The sequence below is a fragment of the Podarcis erhardii genome (assembly GCF_964252035.2).
Source record: "Podarcis erhardii genome assembly, chromosome: 6".
In the NCBI taxonomy this organism is placed as follows: Eukaryota; Metazoa; Chordata; class Lepidosauria; order Squamata; family Lacertidae; genus Podarcis; species Podarcis erhardii.
In genome coordinates this window covers 50,104,512-50,127,111 of record NC_138510.1, presented here as the reverse complement: position 1 = coordinate 50,127,111, position 22,600 = coordinate 50,104,512, and the positions used below count along the sequence as shown (strand labels likewise).

The 22,600-nt window shown below is 46.4% G+C and overlaps 3 protein-coding genes across 6 annotated transcripts; 2 read left to right on the top strand and 1 right to left on the bottom strand.

The window, feature by feature from the left end:
• The first annotated feature begins 25 nt into the window (after positions 1–25).
• Positions 26–9,502, top strand: PIF1 (PIF1 5'-to-3' DNA helicase). The gene is made up of 12 exons (XM_081865526.1): positions 26–824; positions 1,575–1,701; positions 2,543–2,668; positions 2,757–2,910; positions 3,567–3,681; positions 3,762–3,868; positions 4,340–4,479; positions 4,979–5,085; positions 6,229–6,316; positions 6,651–6,796; positions 7,321–7,512; positions 8,271–9,502. The coding sequence occupies exons 1-12, from the start codon at positions 258–260 to the stop codon at positions 8,322–8,324; spliced, it is 1,923 nt and encodes a 640-aa protein (XP_081721652.1). The 5' UTR covers positions 26–257; the 3' UTR covers positions 8,325–9,502.
• On the bottom strand, positions 8,656–12,802 carry SNAPC2 (small nuclear RNA activating complex polypeptide 2). Of its 2 annotated transcripts, none has more exons than XM_081865575.1 (6): positions 12,684–12,802; positions 12,350–12,530; positions 11,852–11,965; positions 11,694–11,762; positions 11,181–11,451; positions 8,656–10,263 (listed from the first exon to the last, which is right to left on the bottom strand). In XM_081865575.1, the coding sequence occupies exons 2-6, from the start codon at positions 12,524–12,526 to the stop codon at positions 9,899–9,901; spliced, it is 996 nt and encodes a 331-aa protein (XP_081721701.1). In that variant the 5' UTR covers positions 12,527–12,530; positions 12,684–12,802; the 3' UTR covers positions 8,656–9,898. The 2 variants fall into 2 exon arrangements, with proteins under 2 accessions (XP_081721701.1, XP_081721700.1); XM_081865574.1 differs by having other exon boundaries at positions 12,634–12,784.
• A 63-nt stretch (positions 12,803–12,865) lies between these two features.
• On the top strand, positions 12,866–22,089 carry LOC309343707 (zona pellucida-binding protein 2-like). 3 transcript variants are annotated; one of them, XM_081865532.1, is made up of 10 exons: positions 12,866–13,061; positions 14,071–14,151; positions 14,671–14,784; positions 15,798–15,935; positions 16,289–16,501; positions 17,757–17,857; positions 18,279–18,453; positions 19,309–19,479; positions 20,458–20,536; positions 21,602–22,089. In XM_081865532.1, exons 1-10 carry the CDS (start codon positions 12,968–12,970, stop codon positions 22,059–22,061), a joined length of 1,626 nt encoding a protein of 541 aa, XP_081721658.1. In that variant the 5' UTR covers positions 12,866–12,967; the 3' UTR covers positions 22,062–22,089. The 3 variants fall into 3 exon arrangements, with proteins under 3 accessions (XP_081721658.1, XP_081721659.1, XP_081721660.1); XM_081865533.1 differs by lacking the exon at positions 15,798–15,935; XM_081865534.1 differs by lacking the exon at positions 20,458–20,536.
• Positions 22,090–22,600: the final 511 nt, after the last annotated feature.

The window sequence follows — 22,600 nt, the reverse complement described above, 5'->3', positions numbered from 1 at the left end:
TCTATTTCATTGGCCGAGGAGTTAAATCTCCCGCAGCGCTGATTGGCTGCTGCGACCCCCGTTAAAGGTTTGAATCTGCTTGCGGCAGAAGCTAAGGCACGGCTGGAAGAGTTACCGTACTTAGGCACATGGGAGAAATAAGTGGCTGCCGAAATCAACGCGAAAGCGAAAGGCAGCAAGAATACGGCATCTTTTCAGTACAGACATTTTAGCTGGTCTCAACTTCTGCGTTGCCTCCTCGTTATCAGTCGGACGGAATGCAACCAGGCTCCGAAGCGGACGGTCGGGTTCGCTGCACCGTAGCGATCGAGCACCTGGGTGCTGCAGCAGCCCCGAATCGTGTACTTCTCCGCGATGCTTGGGTCACGCTGGGCCGGGACGAGTTCCAGGAGCTGGTGCTGCAAGTGGCCAGCGCCAGCGGTCCGGGGCGCCCCCAGAACTTCCCCTTGCGGCGGGGTGAAGTGCGGCTATTCACACGCTTCGTGAAGGAGGGGAAGAGCTCGGTGCAGCTCGGTGCAAACCACAATCACGTGCAGCTGCTGCTCTCTAATTGTCCTCCGGATCGGCTGCGCCGCTTCGTCCACACGCTGCGCATCAAGCACGCAGCCGCCCAGAGGGGGACCAAGCCTGTGGCCGAGCGAACGCGGCTTCTCGCCAGCCTGCCGCGGACGTTCGACACGGTGAGCCCGGTGCAGACTCGCGACTTGCAGCAGGCGAGCGCCCGGCAGGCTCTGACTGACGTGACAAGCACCCCGCGGAAAGGTCAGTCCTTACGCTGCGCGTCTCGGAAGCGGATCCGGAGTGAGTCCATCGAAGGGAAACAGGTGAGGCGGCTTCTGCCGGAAAGCATGATCTAGCTGGGAGTTGAATCTGCCCATAACAAAAGGATCTCTGGCCGTCCAGGTATTGTTGGACTCCAACCCCCATCACCCCTGGCCTGTCAGTGCTAGCTGGGATTGCTGGGAGTTGGAGTCCAAGGATACCCGGAGGTTCCCCATACTTGGCATGAGAGTGGTGGCTAGTTCCTGAGAAGTGGACCTGCTCACCTGCTAATCCCAGATGCTGAAGTTGTGGTTATGCAAAGTGACAGATTCATGCACTCCTTAAGCACTTCAGAAACTCACTTAGCAAGTTCCATAACTGAGGCCACCACAGAGTAGGCCCTTTCTCCAATGCATACTGGTCTTACTGGCAGATACCTGAGCAGAACCTCCAAAGTAGTATGGGCAAGGTCAAATTATTCTTTTATTTGAACGTAAGACTTTTTTGGTCCAATTGAAATTCAAAGAACTATCCCTCTGGATAAGAGAGGCATTTTCCTCTCTGGCTGCTGTAATCAAGAGAGATGGGAGGAAAATTCTCATGAGCACTTTGGATTCAGAAGAGTTTGCCTTTTGGGGGATGTGTTAAGTTCTATTATGCAGGCAGAATGTCCCAGGTTCAACCCACATAATCTCCAGGTGGGGCTAAAAAACACCCCTGTCTGAAGCTGCTCCCAGTCAGTGGATACAGTACTGAACAAGATGAGCCACTGGTCTGACACAGCATAAGGCAGATTTCTGTGCTCTTTTCAGGTGGCTGAAAAGCAGCAGGTGAAGAAGACTTGGTCCATGTGCTCCCGAGCAAAACTCTCCCAGGAACAGTCAATGGTGTTGAATGCAGTGCTGAGTGGGAAGAATGTTTTCTTCACAGGCAGTGCTGGTGAGAGAAGAGGGTCAAGGAGGGTCTATGTGTTTGCAGGTTAGAGGTGGTAGTGGCGTCATCTACTATGGTGGGAATCTCACATTCCTTCCAGGATTGAACAAACTTGGAATTTAAGGTATGTAAAGTTGGTGATTCTGAAGTCTCTCTTTTTTGGGGTAGTGGCATGGGGCAGGTGGAGATTTATGAGAGGCAGGTACCATTGAGTTGACTTTGATTTACAATCTAGGTGTCACTTCTAAAACTGATCAAGTTTTGCATCTACCTCTTGCCATTTAAATAGTTCTGCTTTGAAGGGAAGTATGAATGGTGCTGGAATAATTGTAAAACTAAAAATTAGATTGTGTGCCTCTAAATACAAGGGCTCTCTCTGTAAAAGGTAAAGGTACCCCTGCCCGCACGGGCCAGTCGTGTCCAACTCTGGGGTTGTGCGCCCATCTCGCTTAAGAGGCCGGGGGCCAGCGCTGTCCGGAGACACTTCCGGGTCACGTGGCCAGCGTGACGAAGCTGCTCTGGCGAGCCAGCACCAGCGCAGCACGCGGAAACGCCGTTTACCTTCCCGCTGTAAAGCGGTACCTATTTATCTACTTGCACTTAAGAGTGCTTTCAAACTGCTAGGTGGGCAGGAGCTGGGACCGAACGACAGGAGCGCACCCCGCCGCGGGGATTCGAACCGCTGACCATGCGATCGGCAAGTCCTAGGCGCTGAGGTTTTACCCACAGCGCTACCCTCTTGCCATTTAAATAGTTCTGCTTTGAAGGGAAGTATGAATGGTGCTGGAGTAATTGTAAAACTAAAATTTAGATTGTGTGCCTCTAAATACAAGGGCTCTCTCTGTAGGGACTGGAAAATCCTACCTGCTGAAAAAGATCATCGCCTCGCTGCCTCCAAACAGCACTTACGCCACAGCCAGCACAGGGGTGGCAGCATGTCAGATTGGTGGCACTACTCTCCATGCCTTTGCAGGTAACTGGGATCCTGGGAAAGGAGGGAAGCGGAAAAGGGCCTAGTGGTGGGTTACTGCTGACATACTCTTTCCCCTCTCCTTTGATAGGTATTGGGTCCGGAAAGGCCTCCCTACATCAGTGCATTGAGCTGGCTCAGAGACCCGGAATTCGGCAGCAATGGCTGAACAGCCGCCATCTGATCATAGATGAAATCTCTATGGTGGAGGGGGATTTCTTTGATAAACTGGAGGCAGTAGCTAGGTGGGTGGAACCTTCCTTTTGGGGGATATTGCTGCACTTGCATTAATCCTGTGTGTACATGGCTTTGGAGAGGGTATTAATAGGGCAGAAGACAAAACACTGCATAGTTGTTTTAAAGTTCTGCCTAAGCAGGCACTTGATGCAATTCTGCAGCAAACAGTCTCACACTCACAGCTTTGCCCATGTATTCTCTTCAGTCCCACATCTAGTTTTGGTAACGCTGTGGCCAGTGCCCACCCAGAGCCACCAGTCAGCATTGCAATCTCTGTGCTTCAGTCCTGTCTGTTTCCCATGCTCCTGTCCATGCACAATAGTTTTAAAATGACTCCTTAAGTATAATGTGGTCCTAGAAGGGGGGGTTGCAGCCACAGAGAGTAGCAGAACTGAATTATATTTGTTACTCTGTCTTAGCATATGCAGAGCATGTGTAAGTGTTGCAAGGGAAACAGGAACAGGGAATCTTCCAGATGCAGTTGGATTACAATTCCCATCAGTCCCAAGCAGCATGACCAACAGCCAGGCATCATGGGAACTGCAGTAGAACAACACCTGGAGGGCCACAGGCTTCCCATCCTTGGTCTAGGGTATTGCATTTCTTTTCTCTTGGACCAGAATAAAATCAGCTCCCTGAAGGTGTCTCCATTCTCTTTTGGTAGAGCGGTCAGGAAATGTGAGGATCCATTTGGAGGAATCCAACTCATTGTATGTGGAGACTTCTTGCAGCTGCCTCCTGTCAGCAAATCCTCCGAGCAGCCCAGGTTCTGTTTCCAGGTGTGCTGCTGTTGCTCTTTGTCACTGCATGCTCTTGTCACAGGCTGAGCTATAGTTTGATCAAAGGGTTTCCTTCACAGGCAAAGAGCTGGCGCAAGTGTATCCATCTGAACATGGAGCTGACAGAGGTGCGGAGGCAGACTGACAGGGACTTCATTTCTCTTCTGCATACTGTCCGCCTGGGCAGGTGAGATGCCATCGTCCCCCAGCAGAATATCTGGCTGGGGAGATTCTAATCTCTTGGGGTGGAAGTCCTATGTCTAGAGAGACATCACCAAACATTTGAATGCTGATATAGCTGCTTCTGTCAAGTTGGCTGGCCTGCTCCAATACTTCCTTTAAACTCATTGCACTGTTTGAAATTTGGGTCAAGTACTCTTTGAGGAACCATGGAGAAATGCTGGGAGACACTGGGTTTGGAGGAATGGGGAATTTAGAGGTACTGTGTTTGCTGGGGTATTCCTTCACCTGCAAGCATCCTCGCTCACATACTAGCGATGCACAGAGTTGATCTCCATGTTTTGGTTCTGGTTACGGCCTCGTGTTCTCATGGAAAGTAATTTGAATGGGCACAGTAGCAAGCTTGATAGTTCTTCTTGGTCTTCAATGTTTCTCATCAGATACAAATGTCTTCTTAATTTTAATTGTCCCCATTCAGATGCACAGAGGAGGTTACCAGACAGCTAACTCTAACAGCTACCCATCGGGTGGAGAAAGATGGAATCTTGGCTACCCGGTTGTGCACGCACAAGGATGATGTGGAGCTCACAAATGCTAAAAGGCTGGATGAGTTGCCTGGTGAGAATGCTGCAATGACTCCAACTGTGACAAGTAGCCCTTTCCTTTTAGAGACTGACTTTCAGCTAAGAGCTGGGAACCAACACTTGGGAACTTGCCCTGCCCCTCTTCTTTCTGAATAAAACAACATGAGACCATTATAAAATTAGGCAATACATCCCACTGACACCAACAATTAGGTTTTCCAGTCCTGATATTCTTGCCACTGCTTTTTGATAGGTGAATACAAGGACACATTTATTTATTTTATAATATTTTCTTCTGTTGCTGATATCTGCAGAAATGGGAAACATATTATGATACGTATTGTCTGGAATTCTGGAAGTTTACAGAATTATGCTTTCAGAATAGTGGGCAGAGCCCTAATACTTGGAGCTCACAACACCTGGGGCTGTGGAAGGATGAAACAGAGCCCCCTACATGCAGCTGAGCTATTGGGAAGAAACCCTTTCAAAACACATCAGGTAGGAGGGATGCAAGTTTTTCACATCTTTTCTAGGAGAACGAAGGTCCTTCAAGGCAGTGGATAGTGACCCTGTACTGGTGAAAACTCTTGATGCACAGTGTCCAGTAAGCAGCAACATTGAACTTAAGCAAGGTGCCCAGGTGAGCATTGCCCAAGCGAGAGGTGGTTCTTTAGTAGGCAATGGAATTTTGCTTTTTTTTTGGGGGGGGGGAAGGTTTTTATGTTATCTACTTCTCACACTAGCGCCACAGTCCTGTATTCTCCACCTTTCCCATGGGGTCTCACAAAAGGGGTCCCCAACCCCAGGATACTGGAGTCCTCTTGATGCAGAATATGACAGCATAAAGAGTTACAGGCAAATGCTGGCTGGATCTTACAGGAGCAGGCAAGCAGAGTAATCGTAAAATGAATGGTTTCTATAACAAATATCTATTATATAGTTCATTTGAGGGAGTCATGGTGGCACTTACAGGTAATTGTTGACTGTAGCTTGGAATGTCAGAGCTATAGGCTTGGACACATCTGCAAGCTATTTATATGTGCTCAGTATTTTGCCTGCTGAGCAATTCAGTTACTCCTTGCATTCTATTAATACAGTACTGATTTCTCTCTTACAAATGCATGGCTGGCCAGCACTGATTATAGCTTCTCAGGAATTGTTACAACCACTGCCATGGCTAGGTTGGACAGATTGTCACTTGACAGAACCTAGAGTATCAGCTGAGTGAAATGATACTCTTATGGACCCTAGTGGCTTCCATTTGCTTTCTTTGAGTTGGTTGTGCACTGCTTTTGATAACTTTTAAATATTAAAACTGGGAAGTCAGGCCATGCCAAATGCCACAGTCCTTGTCTTTTAAGAGCTGCACCCAGCTGTTAAATATGGGTGGCAAATCTGTGATGCTGTTTAACTGAGATTGTATTGTAACATTAAAGTTTAACTGAGGCCAGTTACCATTTCCAACACATTATTCACTTTATTAGACGGATTACTGTTTCCCCCCCGGTCTCATATATATGTATTTAATATTTCACTGTTTGTTTGGTTATCTACCTTGTGTGCTGCCTTCTTGAAAAGCAGGATAAAAGTGTATACAGTGAATAACATCCAAACAAGTATGAGGCATTCCCTACCCGAGGAACAGGGTGGGGACATTCTTGTTTGTTTTCAGTGGCAGTTCTTGAGACTCTACTGTTAATGCTGACTATGTACAATAAAGTCAACTGACTGGATAGGTGAAAGCTGTTTTTCTTCATCAGTAATTTTTACATTCTTTCACTAGGTGATGCTTACTAAGAATCTTGATGTGTCCCAGGGTCTTGTGAATGGGGCTCGTGGAGTTGTGATTGGATTTGAAACAGAAGGAAAAGGTTAGTTTCTGACAGATGCACTTATCACCCATGACTGGGTGTTCTTTAGACTGTGTCTGAACTGCTCTTCTAGATTCACAATGAAACTTTGGTAGGTGCCTCTGCACTGTGCCAGAGGTGGAGGATTTTTTGAGACACAGTTTCTGGTCTTTGCCATCCAGTATTTTGTACATGAGCTGCTATTCTACCGGTGTCCCATTTACAATAACTCAAGTGGATGAGTTCTAGGCTGCCTTGCAATATCTCCTTAAAGACAATTGATATTTGGGAGGTTACCCGCCCCTTACTCCTGGGCATAGGAGATCAAAGTTCTGACTCGGCTCTCTTTCTACAGGGCTACCGAAAGTGAGATTTCTGTGTGGTGTCACTAATGTTGTTGGGTTGGAACGATGGGTTTTAAAGGGACCAGCAGGAATTTATCTGAGTCGCCAGCAGCTGCCGCTGAAACTTGCCTGGGCCATTTCCATCCACAAGAGCCAGGTTAGTGATACATTGTGTGATATTCTGTACAAGAACTCAAGACTGTAAAAATGGTCCATAATGGGACATCTGTAAGGAACTTGTTTATCTAGGTTTATCTGTACTAAAGCTCCCACCCAAGTTACTATGGTTCTGGGATGTTACCAGTTGGGCCCCACATCTATGGGGGATCTGTAAGAATCTGCTCATGTGTCTTGTGCCCCCCCCCCCCGATTAATTAAAAGTCAGTGGAATCTAGGCAGACCAATCTTGTACACCAATCAAACACAAGCTGTTTTCCTTGCAACATGTGGCTATTCTAGAAACACTGGAAAATCACACCACCCTGCAAACAAAAATATAAAGGGTGAGGGAACTGTGGAAATGTTGTTCAGCAGTGTTAATTCTTCCTATTTGCCTGGTACCCATTTTGCGGAATCAAGCATCATACATAAAATATATAGGTACTTTACTGTACTGGGGGTGCACATACTTATCAGAATAACTAGGGAGTATCTGCTTCCTGACTTTTTCTCTTTTCCTAGGGTATGTCTCTGGACTGCGTTGAGATTTCCTTGGCTCGTGTTTTTGAATTTGGCCAGGCTTATGTAGCACTTTCTCGAGCACGTAGCCTTGCAGGTCTTCGTGTTCTGGATTTTGATCCCAAGGTAGTGAGAGCCAATCCATATGTGTTGCAGTTCTACAAGCACTTGAAGAGAGAAAAATTTCTAAGCCAGGTAAAGTGATAATCTGCCACTAGGCTACCATAGCCACCTGCAACGTAGACATTCTGATTTTGTGTTGTATAAACTGCAAAGAGAGGAGGGTGGGAGAAAGGAACGGCAATATAGGAGCCTGGAACAAGGGCCACAGGTGACTAATGGCATTGTGAATTAGGGATATCTGGCCACCATTCCTCTGTAACCCTGAAAAAGACACAATGTTCTTGAGCGATTATCTGTCTGCAGCCCTAATTGCAAAATGTATCTTCCCTACATTTCCCTCTTCAAAGAAAAATATACTGTTACAAGCCCATACTTTATTAAAGAAAAAAGTAGCGGAAGGTCATAGTGAATCCTTGCCCCTTCCTTCCATATGGCAGAAATCCCCCCCCGCCCGGGGGATCAGTGGCGGAGCAAGCTGATTGGGTGCCTGAGGAGGCACACATGCCCTGTGCCCAGGGGTGGGGCCACCCAAGCCGGGGCAGGACGCTCTGTGGGGCCTCTGAGGAGTCTGCCTGCCTCCTCCCACTCAGCCGCCCTACAGCTGAGGGAGAGGTGGCAGGCGGACTGTTTGGGGCAGTGTGGAGCCTGTGGGCGCCCAAGCCATTGTGTCACTCCCAGGAGAGACACATGGCTCAGGTGCGCTGCAGGCCCCGTGTTGAGTGCCACCCTGCATTTTGTCACCCCCCTCAGTGGCGACACCTTCCTCCACCCCTGGGGGAATCATACAAAGTGTGAGTTGCTGTGTATAATTTGTTACTTTTGTTCTTTAGGCTTTGCTGCACTCCTCTATTCAAGGCAATAAAGAAAATGAAGAAGCTGCCTGAACTTTACATATTTTTATTGCTCCTTGTACTTTTATTGAATCTACACCACTAAGTGGGAAACTTCTTCCATGGAGAATCAGCTCGTGGATTTTCTGCACTGCAGCTCCTGATACTTCCAGGATCATTCTGTTTTCTAGCAGTAGAACAACATCCTGGAAACATTTTCCACAGGCTATCATAGTTCAAGAGATGAAAATAAGTCAATTTTTTAACCAAAATCTGTTATTAGGACGGTAATAAGATGTTCTGCTATCACACCTTCAAGAAGTCTTTTAATGCAAACATCAGCATTGACAGTATTGTACCTATGGCAAGAGTTTGACACACTGAATAATAAAGAATGCACTTTATTTTTAAAGGACATAAAAGTGAATGAAATTGCTGCTCTCAGTGCAGCACATAATGCGTGTACGACATGCCAAGAGTCTGAGTTTACAAAGATGGCACACTAGTCTTCTAGGACTTGCCTGTTACTTACATTCTCTACAGGAGGCCTCTTCAAATAAAATAAATAAAGCAAAGATGCTAAACTGTAGTAATTTGTTAAACTATATATGCATGTTGCCAATTTAGGAGCTAGGAACTCCTTCCCAAGTTAACATGGTTCAGTTAAAATTCAGATTTTGAGAAGTGCATTTAATCTATGTTTGAAGTAATATTTACTTAAGGTGCTAGTTATGTTACAAAGTATGCTTTCTTTCCCCAGTCCCACCAGTTTATGGCAAATGCTGCTATGAGCTGTTATGAGTCCAAGTATATCCATACTAATATCTCCTTAATAAAATAAGTACTAATGCTACATGGAGGGTTTACGTTTTGACACAGGCTGTTGTAGCATTTATGCTTCTATGCTATAACATAGTAACTTCATCTTTGCATTCTTCAGTGCCTACAACTGTAACAGTTCAGTATTGTATTAGTGGTAGATGGGGGGCATTTCTTCCAAGAAGATCTACTACATCATCAAGCATTGCTTAACAGTAACATTCCTAAGCATGTTATAAGTTAACTTTGCCTAGTTTATTTCAGTTAAAGCCTTCATGGCTTCTATAGCTCCTCAAAACGTATTGAAGGTAACCCCTGGAGAGCATGTTACAGGTAGAAGGCAAAAGGCACTTGGCAAGTAATATGAGATTATTACAGCTTTGCAACTGATATTTTTCAGGTCCATATTTTTTTTTAAAAAAACGGTTATTACAAAATAATTTGACTATTCTGTGACTCAGGAATGATATCCAACATCACTTATTTTACTAACCGCAATGATCTGTAGAAGACCAAGGTCAAGATTAACACTCAAGGCCATCTCTGAGCTGCTTCATAGCAACTGGCCAAATAAGATCTAGCAGCTGTCGTGGAGTAGTAAGACCAGACTTCAGTGTACATATAATATTAATACAAAACAAGTATCATACTCATGAGCCAAGGTGTAAAAGAGCAGGTCAGGCTGCTTAACCCTCATGCTACGATGAGGGGGATCATGGCTAAGGAAAGCTCAGCAAGCTTGTTTAGTCTTCCCTCACATGTTATGAGAGGACATAGTTCATTACTGGGCAGCACAGAATCCACTTCCCTCAGCCAAAGCTTTCTTCTTTACGTGCAAGGATAGCTAAAGGAAACAAGAATGGATTCAAAGGGCAGATACCCAGAGTCTTCCAGTCCATGGCAGAGGCAGAAGTTGCATCATCTTTGGAAGTGGTGGTAGAACTACTACTCTCCTCCTGTTCTGGTAAGCCACTAGTAGCTGGCTGCACATGCGGAAATAGCTCCCCATTATTGTTTACAGGCTGGTTGCCCTCTTTCATTCTGCTTCTTTCACCCGTGTAGTGGGTGTTCAACTCTGTGTAACATTTGTGCATGTGACTCTTCAGCTTCTTAAAGTCCAGAAAGCCCAGCTCTTCTGGCAGTGACAGTAGCAAATCTAGGACCACAGCTGACTCTGCAGAAAGCAAGCAAAATGTATGAGGAGAGTGGCTACACTCACTTTGGCAGAAACATAGGTAGGATTTTTTTATCTCCTGTTCTCCCAGTTACAGATTCTGAAACTTCACCCTGCCTCCAACATGTGTAACAAATGTAGTAAATTTTCTCACATTAACAGCTAAGCTATTTTAGATTTTTAAAAATTATGTCTTAGACGTTAAGGATAACTTTCTATATAAGAAGTTTTATTTTAAAAACTGGAAATCTGATGAGAACCTTTTATCTGTTTTACATTATATGACAAGTTGCTGCTTCCTCTCACCTAGGAAAACTCTCCCTGTCTCCACGCTCACGGGCCACTCATATTTTCACATATAAATATGAAATTTATATGTGAAAATATAAATTGTGGGGAGAAACATAACAAACAATTCCCTTCTGAAATGTTTTCCTTAGTCCCCCAAATCCCACCCATCATCCATAACAGTAACCTCAAAGGTTACCCAACTATGCCCAGCAAGGTGGTTGTTGCTTTTAGTAGCACTAAATATGTTGGAAGTTTTGGCAGAAGGAGTACAGTTTTTGGCAGGACACATAGTGTTTCCAGTCCTAGGGGATGCTCCATTTCTGGGAAGCATTTTTAAGATTTAGTGTCCAGCCCTTCAGCTGAAATAGAACTCCACAGCAGATGACAAAAATGGCACAATAAAGAAAAAGCAACAGAATAAAAAGGAAGGGATGGAATGATTGCAAATAAAATTCAATAAGGCAGCTTCCATAAGGAGAAATGTTTTTGCCTGGCACCAAGAATACAGTAGGCATGCTGTAATAGATGTCTTGGTTACCTGGAGTCACATTCCAGTGCAGAAACATTTCTTCCAGTAGCTGCCTGTTATTTAAATTCATCTTGGTCCAACACAAACGCCGACTTACCACCTGGTGGGAGTTCAGGTGCCTTACAGCCACGTGAGATCACAGAAAGGTACTTGTAGATCTTTTCAAAGTCCACATGGAACCCACTGTTTTCTGCAGGGGCTATTTCCTCTACATCTGATGATACAGTTGGTTCATGAGATTCTTCGTTGGATTTCCTACTCTCACTATGAAGATTTTGGGATGAACATTGAGAATTCTTTATCACCACTGACTTTGGAGGCACGGAATGGAGCAAGGTGAGTGGCTCAGTAGATGCAATTGTCCAAACCTAATGAGTAGAGAAAAAGTCACAATCAAGTATGGACTTTGTATGCCAAGCAGTCAGGGATTCTCTAGTAAACCAAATACATTTCCCAGCATTAAATCTGTCTGAAAAGTTATACAAGAACCAAGAGAACCAGGACAGAGCCATGTATTTCAGAGACGTTTTGTCAGATGGAGACATACAGATATCTTAAATTACTACACCAAGAACAATATCTATCTTATTAAGATCATGGAAAAGGTTACCTGGGAAAAAGCAGTTGCCACAGCATCCTCAAGGGGACCCGTCAATTTCTCAGCTAACTCTGTCCATATCTAAAAAAAAAGGAAGTGTCAGTTGTGTGAATAGCCCTTAGCTTATGTTGTGCCATATCACATTACCTACACTTTTAAAACTCTCATACCTCAATAGGTGCTGGAATAGGAGCATCCTTCTGTTTACGCTGGCGATACTGATATTGTTCCTTGACTGCTTCCTTTGCCACACGCTCTTTCAGGTGCTCCACAAATGCCATGATCTGCAAGAGCAGCACATGTTAGGGGACGTACGTTGAATGTTTTGGGAAAGACAGTATCCTACTTTCTGAAGACATAAAAACTGAGTATTTCTTCAAGGCAGAAAGTTTGCAATTACTCCCCTTTAACTAGGATTTGCCAGTATGAATGTGTGTAGAAGGATTAAAAAAAGGAGCATAGGTCTCTTCCAATTCATCCTCCCAAGTCCTCTCTTACAATTTATCTGCCAAGGCCACCTAGCTCTCCTGGCTGACCAGAGATGGAGTCCTCGTCTCCAAACCCTGCATGCTGGCCATCAGTCCGCCAACTCGTGGGATTGTTAGGAAGCTCACAGCCCGGCCAAGTTCGAATCCTGCCCTCCACCACGTGGCCACGCCTCAACCCACCTCTTCTTCATCCCTCGAAGGCAGGTACTTCTTCAACAGCTCGGGCCGCAGCGGACCCTGGCCGTGAGCTCTCAAGGCGCGAAGAAGGCGTCGCTTTTCTGGGTCCGTCCAAGCCTGGCTCGTGGGGGCCGTCCTGTAGCGAGCAGGGGCTGAACGCTGCCTGGAAGGCGGCTTCATGGCGCTGAGAAGAGAAAACAAGAAAAAGCTAAGAGCCTAAGAGGAGAAAACACGCCCAGCGGTGTCAACTGCCACCCGCCCAGCACCTATTCTCTTTAGCGCCTCACCTCTAGCCACCCGTTCCTGGCTTCTAAGGCGACACAACGCTGCTCGTTACCTTCCGGTAGTCCTCACCTCAAACACAACGCCGCCTAGTTTGCGAAAAACCGTTGCTTCCAGGTTGTCGCAATCGGATGACGTATAAAAACGCGCGGACGGGGGCTGCGGAGGACCAAATACTATCAGAGGCGTACGCAACCTTAGCAGCGTCTTCCGCTGGGACGGTGGCGGAGATGGGTTCTAGAACGCCTCGACGTCACGAAGGAGCTCTAGGTTGCGTAGCAACCGCATGGCTCTTGCAGGGATTCCGGAGACCCCTCCGTTCTCACGGGGGGCTCTAGAATGGGACAGATCGCCCTTAAGTCTGGCTACATGTCTTGCTGGTCGGCCGGCGTCGCTTTGGGGATCCTAGTCCTATTGCTGTGCGATGGGCCCGGTACGGAGAAGGGTGCTATCGAGGGGCTCGGCTGCAGCCGGGTGTCTCCTCGAGGATGTGGTGGTAGCACATCAGAGCTGCAGTCGCCTGTGACAAGAGCCAAGGGCACGGTCTCCTAAACGCCTGCCTGTTATACGAGTTTATTAATTCAATTAACATTCGAATCTGCCCACAAAAACGGATGGAATCGCCTCGCAGGCAGCTCAAAAACACAATATTCTGGACCGAAATGGCTCCTTGTATGGAGCTAGAGAGCTGGAGTGAAGTTCAATTTGAGACTTCTGAAACCGACTTTGTATATTGCTATCACATCCTGAGGTCTACCAAATGGTGTCAGGAGCAAGATCCTGGCCGGGGTGGGTGGACAGTACAGAGCCACATTGTACAAAGGTGGCGGTGGGAACAGGATTGGCACTCCATGGAAAAGGGTGGTCAGCAGGCAGAATTACCTGGCTCACCCCACAAACCATACACTGGAATAAACTACATACACAAATGAAAATGTATTGTAACAATAAGTACATCAAAAAATAAATATATAATTAATAATTCAATATCTAAGTTACTGCAGTTTAGGGATTTTAACACAGAACTCTAAAACTGGCCAGCGGCAGCCAATAATGCAATCCTATGTGTACTCAGAAGGAAGTCCTGTTGAATTTACTAGGGCTTCCTCTTGGGTATGGTGATAAGATTGCTGCTTACCTTCCAGGTGAGGAGCACTGAGGCTGAGAGATAAGTGATTTCTACAAAGTCGGTAATGGCAGATATATATCAGTTTTACTTGCTGTTGTGGAAATACTCTGTCATCCGGGGATTTGCCAGTATATCCCAATTTAACTTCCGACTCTCCCTGGTCAAAACATGGGAGCTCTGGGGTGGGTTTCAGACCGCACAATGTACTGTGATGCTGGGAACTGCTGCTTTATGAACACACAGATACAGCAGACAAGTCTGTAATAATACTTTCCAAAGGAGGCATCATGCTGAAGTCTGTGCTCCTTTTCAGGCTGTGGACTTCACCTTGACTTGTCTGACAATGGAACTTCTGCAGGACTGGCACGTGTTAGAAAGACAGCTGGAGAGATGGGTGAGAATGTAATAAAGATCAGTTCCATTTAGCTGACACTGCACTAAGTAAAATAAGCAAGCAATAAATGGAGACAATCAGCTCAATCCACTGTGGCCTTGTTTCATTCATCTTCACTGGCGATCTGATCTGTGCCTAGAATCCATGGCCTTGGCACTGCGCTATGGCCACCTGAGCTAGCCAAGCGATAGATGATCATTAGATGATTTGTGCCCATTAACACAAAGCCCAACCAAGAACCTTGTTTTCTCATTGCCCTGTCACCAATGCCAAATTGATTCTTCTGATTTATTCATTATTTACTAAATTTAAACCCTGTCTTTCCTCCAAAAAGCCCAAACCAGAGTACACAGCTCTTCCACCTTCCATTTTATCTTCATGGCAACCCTATGAGGTAGATTAGGCTGAGAGGTAGTGGCTGGCTCATTTAGGGAACTTCATGGCCAAGGGGGGATTTGAACCCGGGTCTTCCTGGTTCTAGTCAGACACGCTAACCACTATACCTACCTATTTTTTCAGACACCATCTTTGTCCACATTGGTGCCAAGGAAATTACTATCCCCTGCAAGTCTCCAGAGATGGATGTTGTGATTGGTATGAATCCCACCTACAACTGGAGCCTGGAAAATGAAGGTTAGGCCTTATTCCTTGGGACTCTAGGATCTCTCAGTAGATGTCAGGGACAGATGTGTGAGGGAAAGAAGAGGATGGATTACTTGGGAAAAGGCACCTGTTGGTGTCCCAGGGATGCCAATATTTTTTCTAGAATGATCAGCAACAGATATTTTTTTGCACCTCAGACTGATTTGAACTTTAGCACCCAAGATAATATTTTCCAAGCATTTTATGTTGAGAATTAGTTTAGTCTTGCCTGTGCCCTCTGTCCTTGTGCCTTGGGCAAGAGCCCATGTTGTGTCACTCCTCCCCCTAATGACTGCTACAGAGAGCCCATTATGTGGCTAAAATTGGAGTGAGTGGGGATTGGGCCCTGTGGATTTCATTAAGGAGCCCATCTTTACCTCTTATACCAGTTCAATCACTGCTTGAGGTGAGGATTGGAAATGTATGAAAAGGTAACTTGCAAATATATTGATGCATCTGTTAAACTTCCCAGATGTGAAACCAAGTTGACCTGAAACTGCCTGCCCAAATTAAAGTCTGGAGAGTTCAACAGATTATTCTTCACAACAGGCATATTGGCAAAAACATCAGAACTACTGGAAGTGAAATTGACCCAGAGCTCAGCTTTTTAAGGTTTCTGTTACTTAAAAGTTATGACTGAAGCAAGCTATGAGACAACTTGCTTTTCCAAACCCAAAACTTGGTTGTAAAATAGTATCAGCATGTCACAAAATATTGACTAACTGTACCTGCCAATCTAAGCTACCCAGTGCATGGTTCCTATAATAAGATAATACGGTGTAGAATGTTGGGATTCAAGAAAGGTATTTTGTATGGGCATTCATGGCATAAGGGCAGCAGAAAATAATTAGACTCTCTTGATGCATCCATGTACCAATGAGCCGAGAGCCACATGAAGCTATAGAAGTATTAAAAGGGGGTTTCTCTTGACCTCAGTATTGGTGCCTAAGCTGGTTGTAACAGAACATTGTTCTTCTTAGGCTGATTCTGCCCTCTACTTTCAGGAACCCATCCCCTCAGTGGTGATGCTTCCCTGACTCTGCATGATTTTCATACTGATGACAGTGGACTGTATACCTGCACAGTTTCCTACACCATGGATGGCCAACTCCATACTAAAACTTTCTATCACACAGTGGTGGGTGAGTGGATTCCAGATGTCTTGAAGGATAGTGAAACAAAGGGGACTGAACTATTTGATGAGATGGGTGATTGGCTGGAACCAGGAGGAAGATAGTGGGGGGGGGCATATATTGGAAGAAATGTGGGAGAAGTTTTGGCCTGTGGCCAGACCCTGTGGCCAAACATAGGTAGTTTCTCTCTGTTCTCCTGAGGATCTACTGTCTTTCTTAAGTGTTTACAATTTCTTTCCGTCCTCTTGAACTTCTTCATGGTGGACATGATGTGGAAGATGTGACTTTTGCCATGTTTTGAGCTCCTGTTTTTGTAGGAGAAGCTGCCTTCCAGATTCCCCTTCCTCTGCCTCTTTTCCCAGGCTACCACATACGTGCAGAGCTGCACGTCCTATTGCTTTTTCAGTGCAACTCTTGCGATGAGGAATTGACGCACGGGTTCCTGAAGACCCTGCGAGAGCATCTGAGCGAGGTGGTGCACCACCTCCACTGTGAACTTCTGCTTGGGGCCATCAGCTGCTTCCCCACCATGGAGAAACCCTTGGATGAGTTCAACTTCCAGGTAGAGCTTGAAGGTCAGAGCCAAGAAATTCAGGGTGTTTCTAGAGGATGGCAGAGGAAGTCAGGATGACTGGGTTCAGTCACAGTTTGGGGAGGAAGTGAAGTTTGGAGCAGGAGAGGCTCGTGCAGAAAGGCAGGATTTCACCAGCTAGGACTGCCTACTGAAAACAGCAGAAGTAAGTGTAGCCTCAGTGTGTGTCTTTGCAGAGAACAGACAGATTTGGGGTAAAGGTACATTGCCTTGGATTGGCTGGAGGAACATTTCTTAAGCAGCAAGGGTGGCAATGGATATGTATCATGCTCTGGAGGGTTGCGCTAAGTTGAATTAACATACCGTATTTTTCGCCCTATAAGACACACTTTTTCCCCTCCAAAAATTAAGGGGAAATGTGTGTGCGTCTTATGGGGCGAATGCAGGCTCCTTGGCTTCAGCGATAGCAACGCGAAGCCTCCGAAGCCTGCGCTCCGGAGGCTTCGCGTTGCTTCCACTGAAGCCAGGAGAGTCTGCTCTTTGAGGATGGGGCGACGCCTTCCCGCTACTCTCCAACCCGGCTTCGAGGCTGGCGGTGGGGAAAGCAGTGCTTCCCCCATCGTCAGCCCCAGAGGATGGGGGGCAGCAGGAAGGTGTGCGACGCCTTCCCGCTACTCTCCAACCCTCCTGCGGGCTTTTGCGGCAGATGGGGGAATTCCCCCACCTCCTGCAAAAGCTGCACACTCTTTAAAGGGGCTCCGCGGCTTCTGCTGGCTTTTCTACGAGGGGGGGAATTCCCCCACCTCCTAGAAAAGCCCGCAGGAGCTGCGCACCCTTTAAAAAGTGCGCCACTCTTGGGGGCTTTTCCTCGAGGAGGGAGAAGGGACTGATTGGCCGTTTCAGTCCCTTCTCCCTCCTGGTCGAAAAGCCCGCAGGAGTCACGCTGGGCTCCTGTGGGCTTTTGCGGGAGGTGGGGGAATTCCGCCACCTCCCACAAAAGCAGGGAGAAGGTCTTGGAGTAGCGCACAGGCTGCGTGCAGCCTGTCCATTGCTCCCAGAGCTGCGGGGGGGGGGTCATATTTTTTTACTTGATTTCTCCCCCCTGAAAACTAGGTGCGTCCTATGGGCCGGTGCGTCCTATAGGGCAAAAAATATGGTAATTAACTGCATTCATGCAAGCACCATATAGTGGATCTATTTTGCCATATCCTGGAATGAGGGTTTGGACTCTGTGTGCACTGATGGAAGAGCGAGCCTATTGGCAAAGGGACTGTAACATATTTGTCATTGTTTTCTAGTATCTCCTTTTGGGAAGGACTGGGATAAGTTCTGCTCCCCCAAGGCTGATGCACTGGAATTTGATTGTTATAATGGAGCTGTCTTGAGCAATCTGCAGCAGGTACGTCACCAAACCTCATCTCTACCCTACCAGGAAATCAGTTTGCTGGGGTTTTGTACCTACATATGTTGTTGAGCTGCAAAGGGCAACCATGTCTTTTATCTTCTGGAACAAGGTTATTGTGCATCGCTGCACATGGAATGGCTGGGGTTATTTACTTTGAGGCAATAAAAGCAAGAACCTCATGGTTATGCATATTTCAAAGAAAGGATGGGTGCTTGCATTCTAGGCATTTACTATGGAATTGCCACATTTTGTTCACTCACTCTTGTGATGACCCTGTCACCAGATTCTTATCCTTCTCTGTTTTCCCTGCACTCCTGTTTTCCTTCCTTTTTCAGAAAAAAAGATCAATAACAAAAAGCAGACCTCCCAGTCTTCCTTCCCTCACTCTTGAACCACCCTATGCATCTCCCTACAGGCCGAGGAAGCAATAACCATATTCATGGAGAACAACAAACGTTTCCCCTTGGGAGAGGCGCCCACCTCCCGCACTTCCTTTGTCAACACCTTTGTCAACTTCCTGGAGGGTGGAACATGCCTGGACGGTTTTGGACAGACCCCGGAGCTACAGGCACGCTGTCCCGACTGCTGTAGTGAGTGGAGCAGGTGATCCATGAGCTGCTGCCTCATCCCTCCTCAGACGCTGCCTCTGGTCCCATAGACTGCAGTGTTTGTTTACACCACTGGGAAGCCTCTTGCCACATTTGTTCTTAGCTGTCACCCCAGCCTTTGCAAACCCAGTGCCTTCCAGATGTTTTGGAACACAACTCCCACCAGCCCCAAAACATCTGGAGAGCACTGGGTTTGTCATGGCTCTCTTCTTTCTACCTTCCCTTCCTCTAGAGCAGTGTTTCACAACCTTGGGTCTCCAGCTGTTTTTGGACTACAACTCCCATCATCCCTAGCTAGCAAGACCGGTGGTCAGGGATGATGGGAACTGTTGTCCGAAAACAGCTGGAGACCCAAGGTTGGGAAACACTGCTCTAGGGTTTCACTGTAGCTCTGCCAGGTGCCCTTGGGCTGTGTACACTTTAGTTTTCACCCCTTATGGAGCTATATTTCTCAGCACCCTTAACAAACTACAGTTCCCAATATATTTTTGGGGGAAGTCACATGCTTTAAATGCATGGTGTGTACACAGCCCTTGGATCCGATCTGCAATTCCATCCATTCAGAGCTATTTTGTCCACCTGTTTAGCACATTGCGCTAAGCATGACTCCCTTGACTCCAGGAAGAGACACCATCTCCACAACTCCTTTGAGGAGCAGAATTGAAAAACAATGCCCCTTGGGTAGGGCTCACACGGTATGCGGCCAGCTTTGAAACCCCTCTCTCCCTAAGCCCCAGCTTAGCTGATGGAGGAGTGAAACCTGTGTGCTGTCTATATTTCAGGCTCTGCTCCTTTCGCTCCCCCCTCCATGCCTTTATCTGCCATTTTGCTTGACAGCCGTGTGCCCTCCTGGAACATATAGTGTGGCTGCAGCTGGAAATTGTGTTCCCTGCCCAAACGGATCATACAGCCTGCGCTATGGGGCAACTGTGTGCATTCAGTGCTACCACAACGGGTCAACCTTGCATCCTGCTGCCAGAACAGCTGCGGAATGCATGAGCCCAGAAGGTATGTATCAGGTGGGTGACATGAGGAAGGGCTTCCTGAGAGACCTCTCTGGATTTTCCAGCACAGGTTCTTGGACTTAGCATACTGAGAATCAAGCTAGACACAACATAAAATATGTTCAAGGTTTTAAAAAAATGCACATAGCATCAACTGTGTGGCTGGGGCTGATAAGTATCATGATTGTAGGGGGTGAAGGGGGAGGGGATTTTAACTCTTTCCTTGCCACAGTCCTGAGAAAAATCCCTCCTCTGAAGTTGGGAAGATTTGCTGCAATGGAGAATTTCTTCCCAATGGAAATACTAGCTCCAGAGGAGGGATTTACTTCAGTCCTGGATGCTGGACTTGAATTAGTTTCCTTGGTTCTGTGTTTTATTTAAAAGGTGGCCCCTCACCTGGGTAACAGACAGAGTGATGTAGAAGTAAATTCTTACCAGACGACTCAGACTCACAACAGGAGAGTTAAATTTCACCTCCTGTGATCGTGTTAATTATCCATCTTCCCTAAGGTGATGCTCTGTATACTTAATGGCCCCTCAATCCTGTATGTTAAATCCAAAGACAGATTTATCTTCAGATGGCTATGTTCCACCTCCACTACTGGCTGTTGCACTCATGTCCTGCTTGCAGGCTTCCTGCAGACCTCAGTGAGAACAAGATGCTGAAGGAGGTGGTCCTTTGGCCTGATCTAGCAAGGCTTTTCTTGTGTTCTTAGGTACCTAAGAAACAGCGCTTTTAGACTGCAACCATATATACGAGCATCTAGTGAGGGAACAGTTCTGCGCATGTGTGAATTTGGTCCAAACAGTGTTTGTTTATACTGGCTGCCTATTTCCCTTTGGCCTTTCTTTCCACTGTGATACTTAACCTGTCATCCTGTTTAACTTAATAGAGGCAGGTGCTACTGCTGGATAGGCAGCTTGGCTCTGGGTGCTGAGGAGAACTGGCACTCTTGAGTGATCTGTGTCTTTTTCCACACAGTCCCTCCAACACATGGATTTCCTGCTCTGTTGGTGATCTTTCTCGTCCTGCTGCTTACTTGCCTCTGTATCATTGTGCTGTGAGTTCTGGGTTTTCTTCTTTCCTGTCTAAGCCCGCTTCTGTAAAATTTGGTGGGCCGAAGAGATGTGTGGCTGGTCATTAAGTTAGGGCAGTGTCCCAAGAGATCCTGAGAAATGACAGTGGCTGTGCAACCAGTTATCACAGATAATTGGGGGTGGGGGTGCCCAGGGAATGCCTCCACTACAGGATCATATTTCTGCACCACCAGTGCAGTGCAACTACCAAACTTTTAGAAGATGTCTGAAGCCCTGTTTAGGGAAGCTTTTAATATTTAATAGGTTATTGTATTTTAGTGTTTTGTTGGAAGCCGCCCAGAGTGGCTGGGGAAACCTATCCAGATGGGCGGGGTATAAATTATTATTATTATTATTATTATTATTATTATTATTATTATTTTCCTGGCTTCTGGGACTAGAGTGCACCAAACAGGTATTGCTTTCATTCCACCTTTGCCCTTCCTCTGAATACAGCCCCCTTGCATAGTTTCCCCACATGCCTTCTACAATTTGATTATTATCACTTTTCAGTAACCACCACCTGATCCTGGCCAGGATACCCCAACCAGCATACCCTAACCCAGGGGTCAGCAACCTTTTTCAGCCTTGGGCCGGTCCACCGTCCCTCAGACCATGTGGTTGGCCGGACTATATTTTGAAAAAAATAATAATGAATGAATTCCTATGCCCCACAAATAACCCAGAGATGCATTTTAAATAAAAGCACACATTCCACTCATATAAAAACACCAGGCAGGCCCCACTAATAACCCAGATATGCATTTAAAATAAAAGGACACATTCTACTCATGTAAAAACATGCTGATTCCCAGACTGTCCATGAGAAGGCGATTGAGCCTTAGGTTGCCTACCCCTGCCCTAACCCAACAGAGTTCTTGGGCAAGGGGGATGTTACCACTTTCCTATGCATCTGGCTTCCATATTCCTTATATGTGTCCCTTCCTGTATTTTGCTCGTGGGGTTCTGGGCAACCAGAGCTGTATGGGAGGGGTGCCTACTAAGATCCACATGCCTTATGGTAATAAAGATTCCCTGTCTCTGTGCAGCTGCTGCTGGTACTTCCGTCGTAGAAGGAAGAAGAAACAGGATTCTTTTCCTAAAGGCGATGGCGAGACCAAGCAGGAAAAAGAAGTCACAGTCCTTTCTGTTCCGGACTCCCCAAAAGATGACTCTCCCCTGTTGCCTTCTATCACTTTGGAGAATCCTGAAAAAGATGACTCTCCCCTCTTGCCTTCTCCCACTTTGGAGAATGCTGAAAAAGATGACTCTCCCCTGTTGCCTTCTCCCACTTTTGAGAATGCTGAAAAAGATGCCTCTCCCCTGTTGCCTTCTCTCACTTTTGAGAATCCTGACCAAGAAGGTGTCATGTTTCTAACTCCTCCCAATCCAGAGGAAGAGCCAGGTGGGGCTATTTTGCCACCCCTTTTTGAGCTAGAAGAGCAGCCTGTTATTGAAAATGTTGTGTTCCCATCATCCTCGCCTATCTCAGATTTTGAAAGTACATGACTCCCAGTAAATTCATGTCCAACAAACAGACCTGCTTCACATGTTCTTAAAGGTTGCTGATAATACTAACAACTTGTTCCCTTGCTCACGGTCTGGGCCCTGCAAGGCCTCCTATTTTCTTGAGTTCGGTTCTGCATCTAGAAGAACATGGGAGAACTGAAAACTTCTTCATCACTAGCCATAACACACTGTACCTCAGTCCCCTAACAAAACCAGTGTTGGAAGTGAGCGGCCTGAAAGGAAACTGAGCTAATCTTTAATTTCCAGAGGGCATGGAGGGTTATGCTCAGACTGGGCAAGCAACTGCAGTGAAGCAGCTGAAGGCTCTAACCTAACAGTACCACAAATGAAGCAGCAAATGCTGCAGTGATTGTTTTGTGCTTCTGGCTATTACCCAACTGAGAAGATGTCAATATGTGGGGGCAGCACTGTGGGCTGACCTTTATGAATGGAAGTTGAAAAACCAACCCAGTCCATTTTGACTGAAATGTCAAAAACAGCAGACTCACTCCTCTCCTCCTAGCTACCAAAGGCCTGAA

Coding starts and splice junctions, on each gene's coding strand:
- PIF1 (XM_081865526.1), top strand. CDS start 258: ATGCAACCAGGCTCCGAAGCGGACGGTCGGGTTCGCTGCACCGTAGCG. Junction 2,669..2,756: donor TACTCTCCATGCCTTTGCAG/GTAACTGGGATC, acceptor CTCCTTTGATAG/GTATTGGGTCCGGAAAGGCC. Junction 6,317..6,650: donor ATTTGAAACAGAAGGAAAAG/GTTAGTTTCTGA, acceptor CTCTTTCTACAG/GGCTACCGAAAGTGAGATTT.
- SNAPC2 (XM_081865575.1), bottom strand. CDS start 12,526: ATGAAGCCGCCTTCCAGGCAGCGTTCAGCCCCTGCTCGCTACAGGACG. Junction 11,966..12,349: donor CTTCGAGGGATGAAGAAGAG/GTGGGTTGAGGC, acceptor CTGCTCTTGCAG/ATCATGGCATTTGTGGAGCA. Junction 11,452..11,693: donor TGGCAACTGCTTTTTCCCAG/GTAACCTTTTCC, acceptor TCTACTCATTAG/GTTTGGACAATTGCATCTAC.
- LOC309343707 (XM_081865532.1), top strand. CDS start 12,968: ATGGGACAGATCGCCCTTAAGTCTGGCTACATGTCTTGCTGGTCGGCC. Junction 16,502..17,756: donor CTTCCAGGTAGAGCTTGAAG/GTCAGAGCCAAG, acceptor ATTGTTTTCTAG/TATCTCCTTTTGGGAAGGAC. Junction 18,454..19,308: donor ACGCTGTCCCGACTGCTGTA/GTGAGTGGAGCA, acceptor TTTGCTTGACAG/CCGTGTGCCCTCCTGGAACA.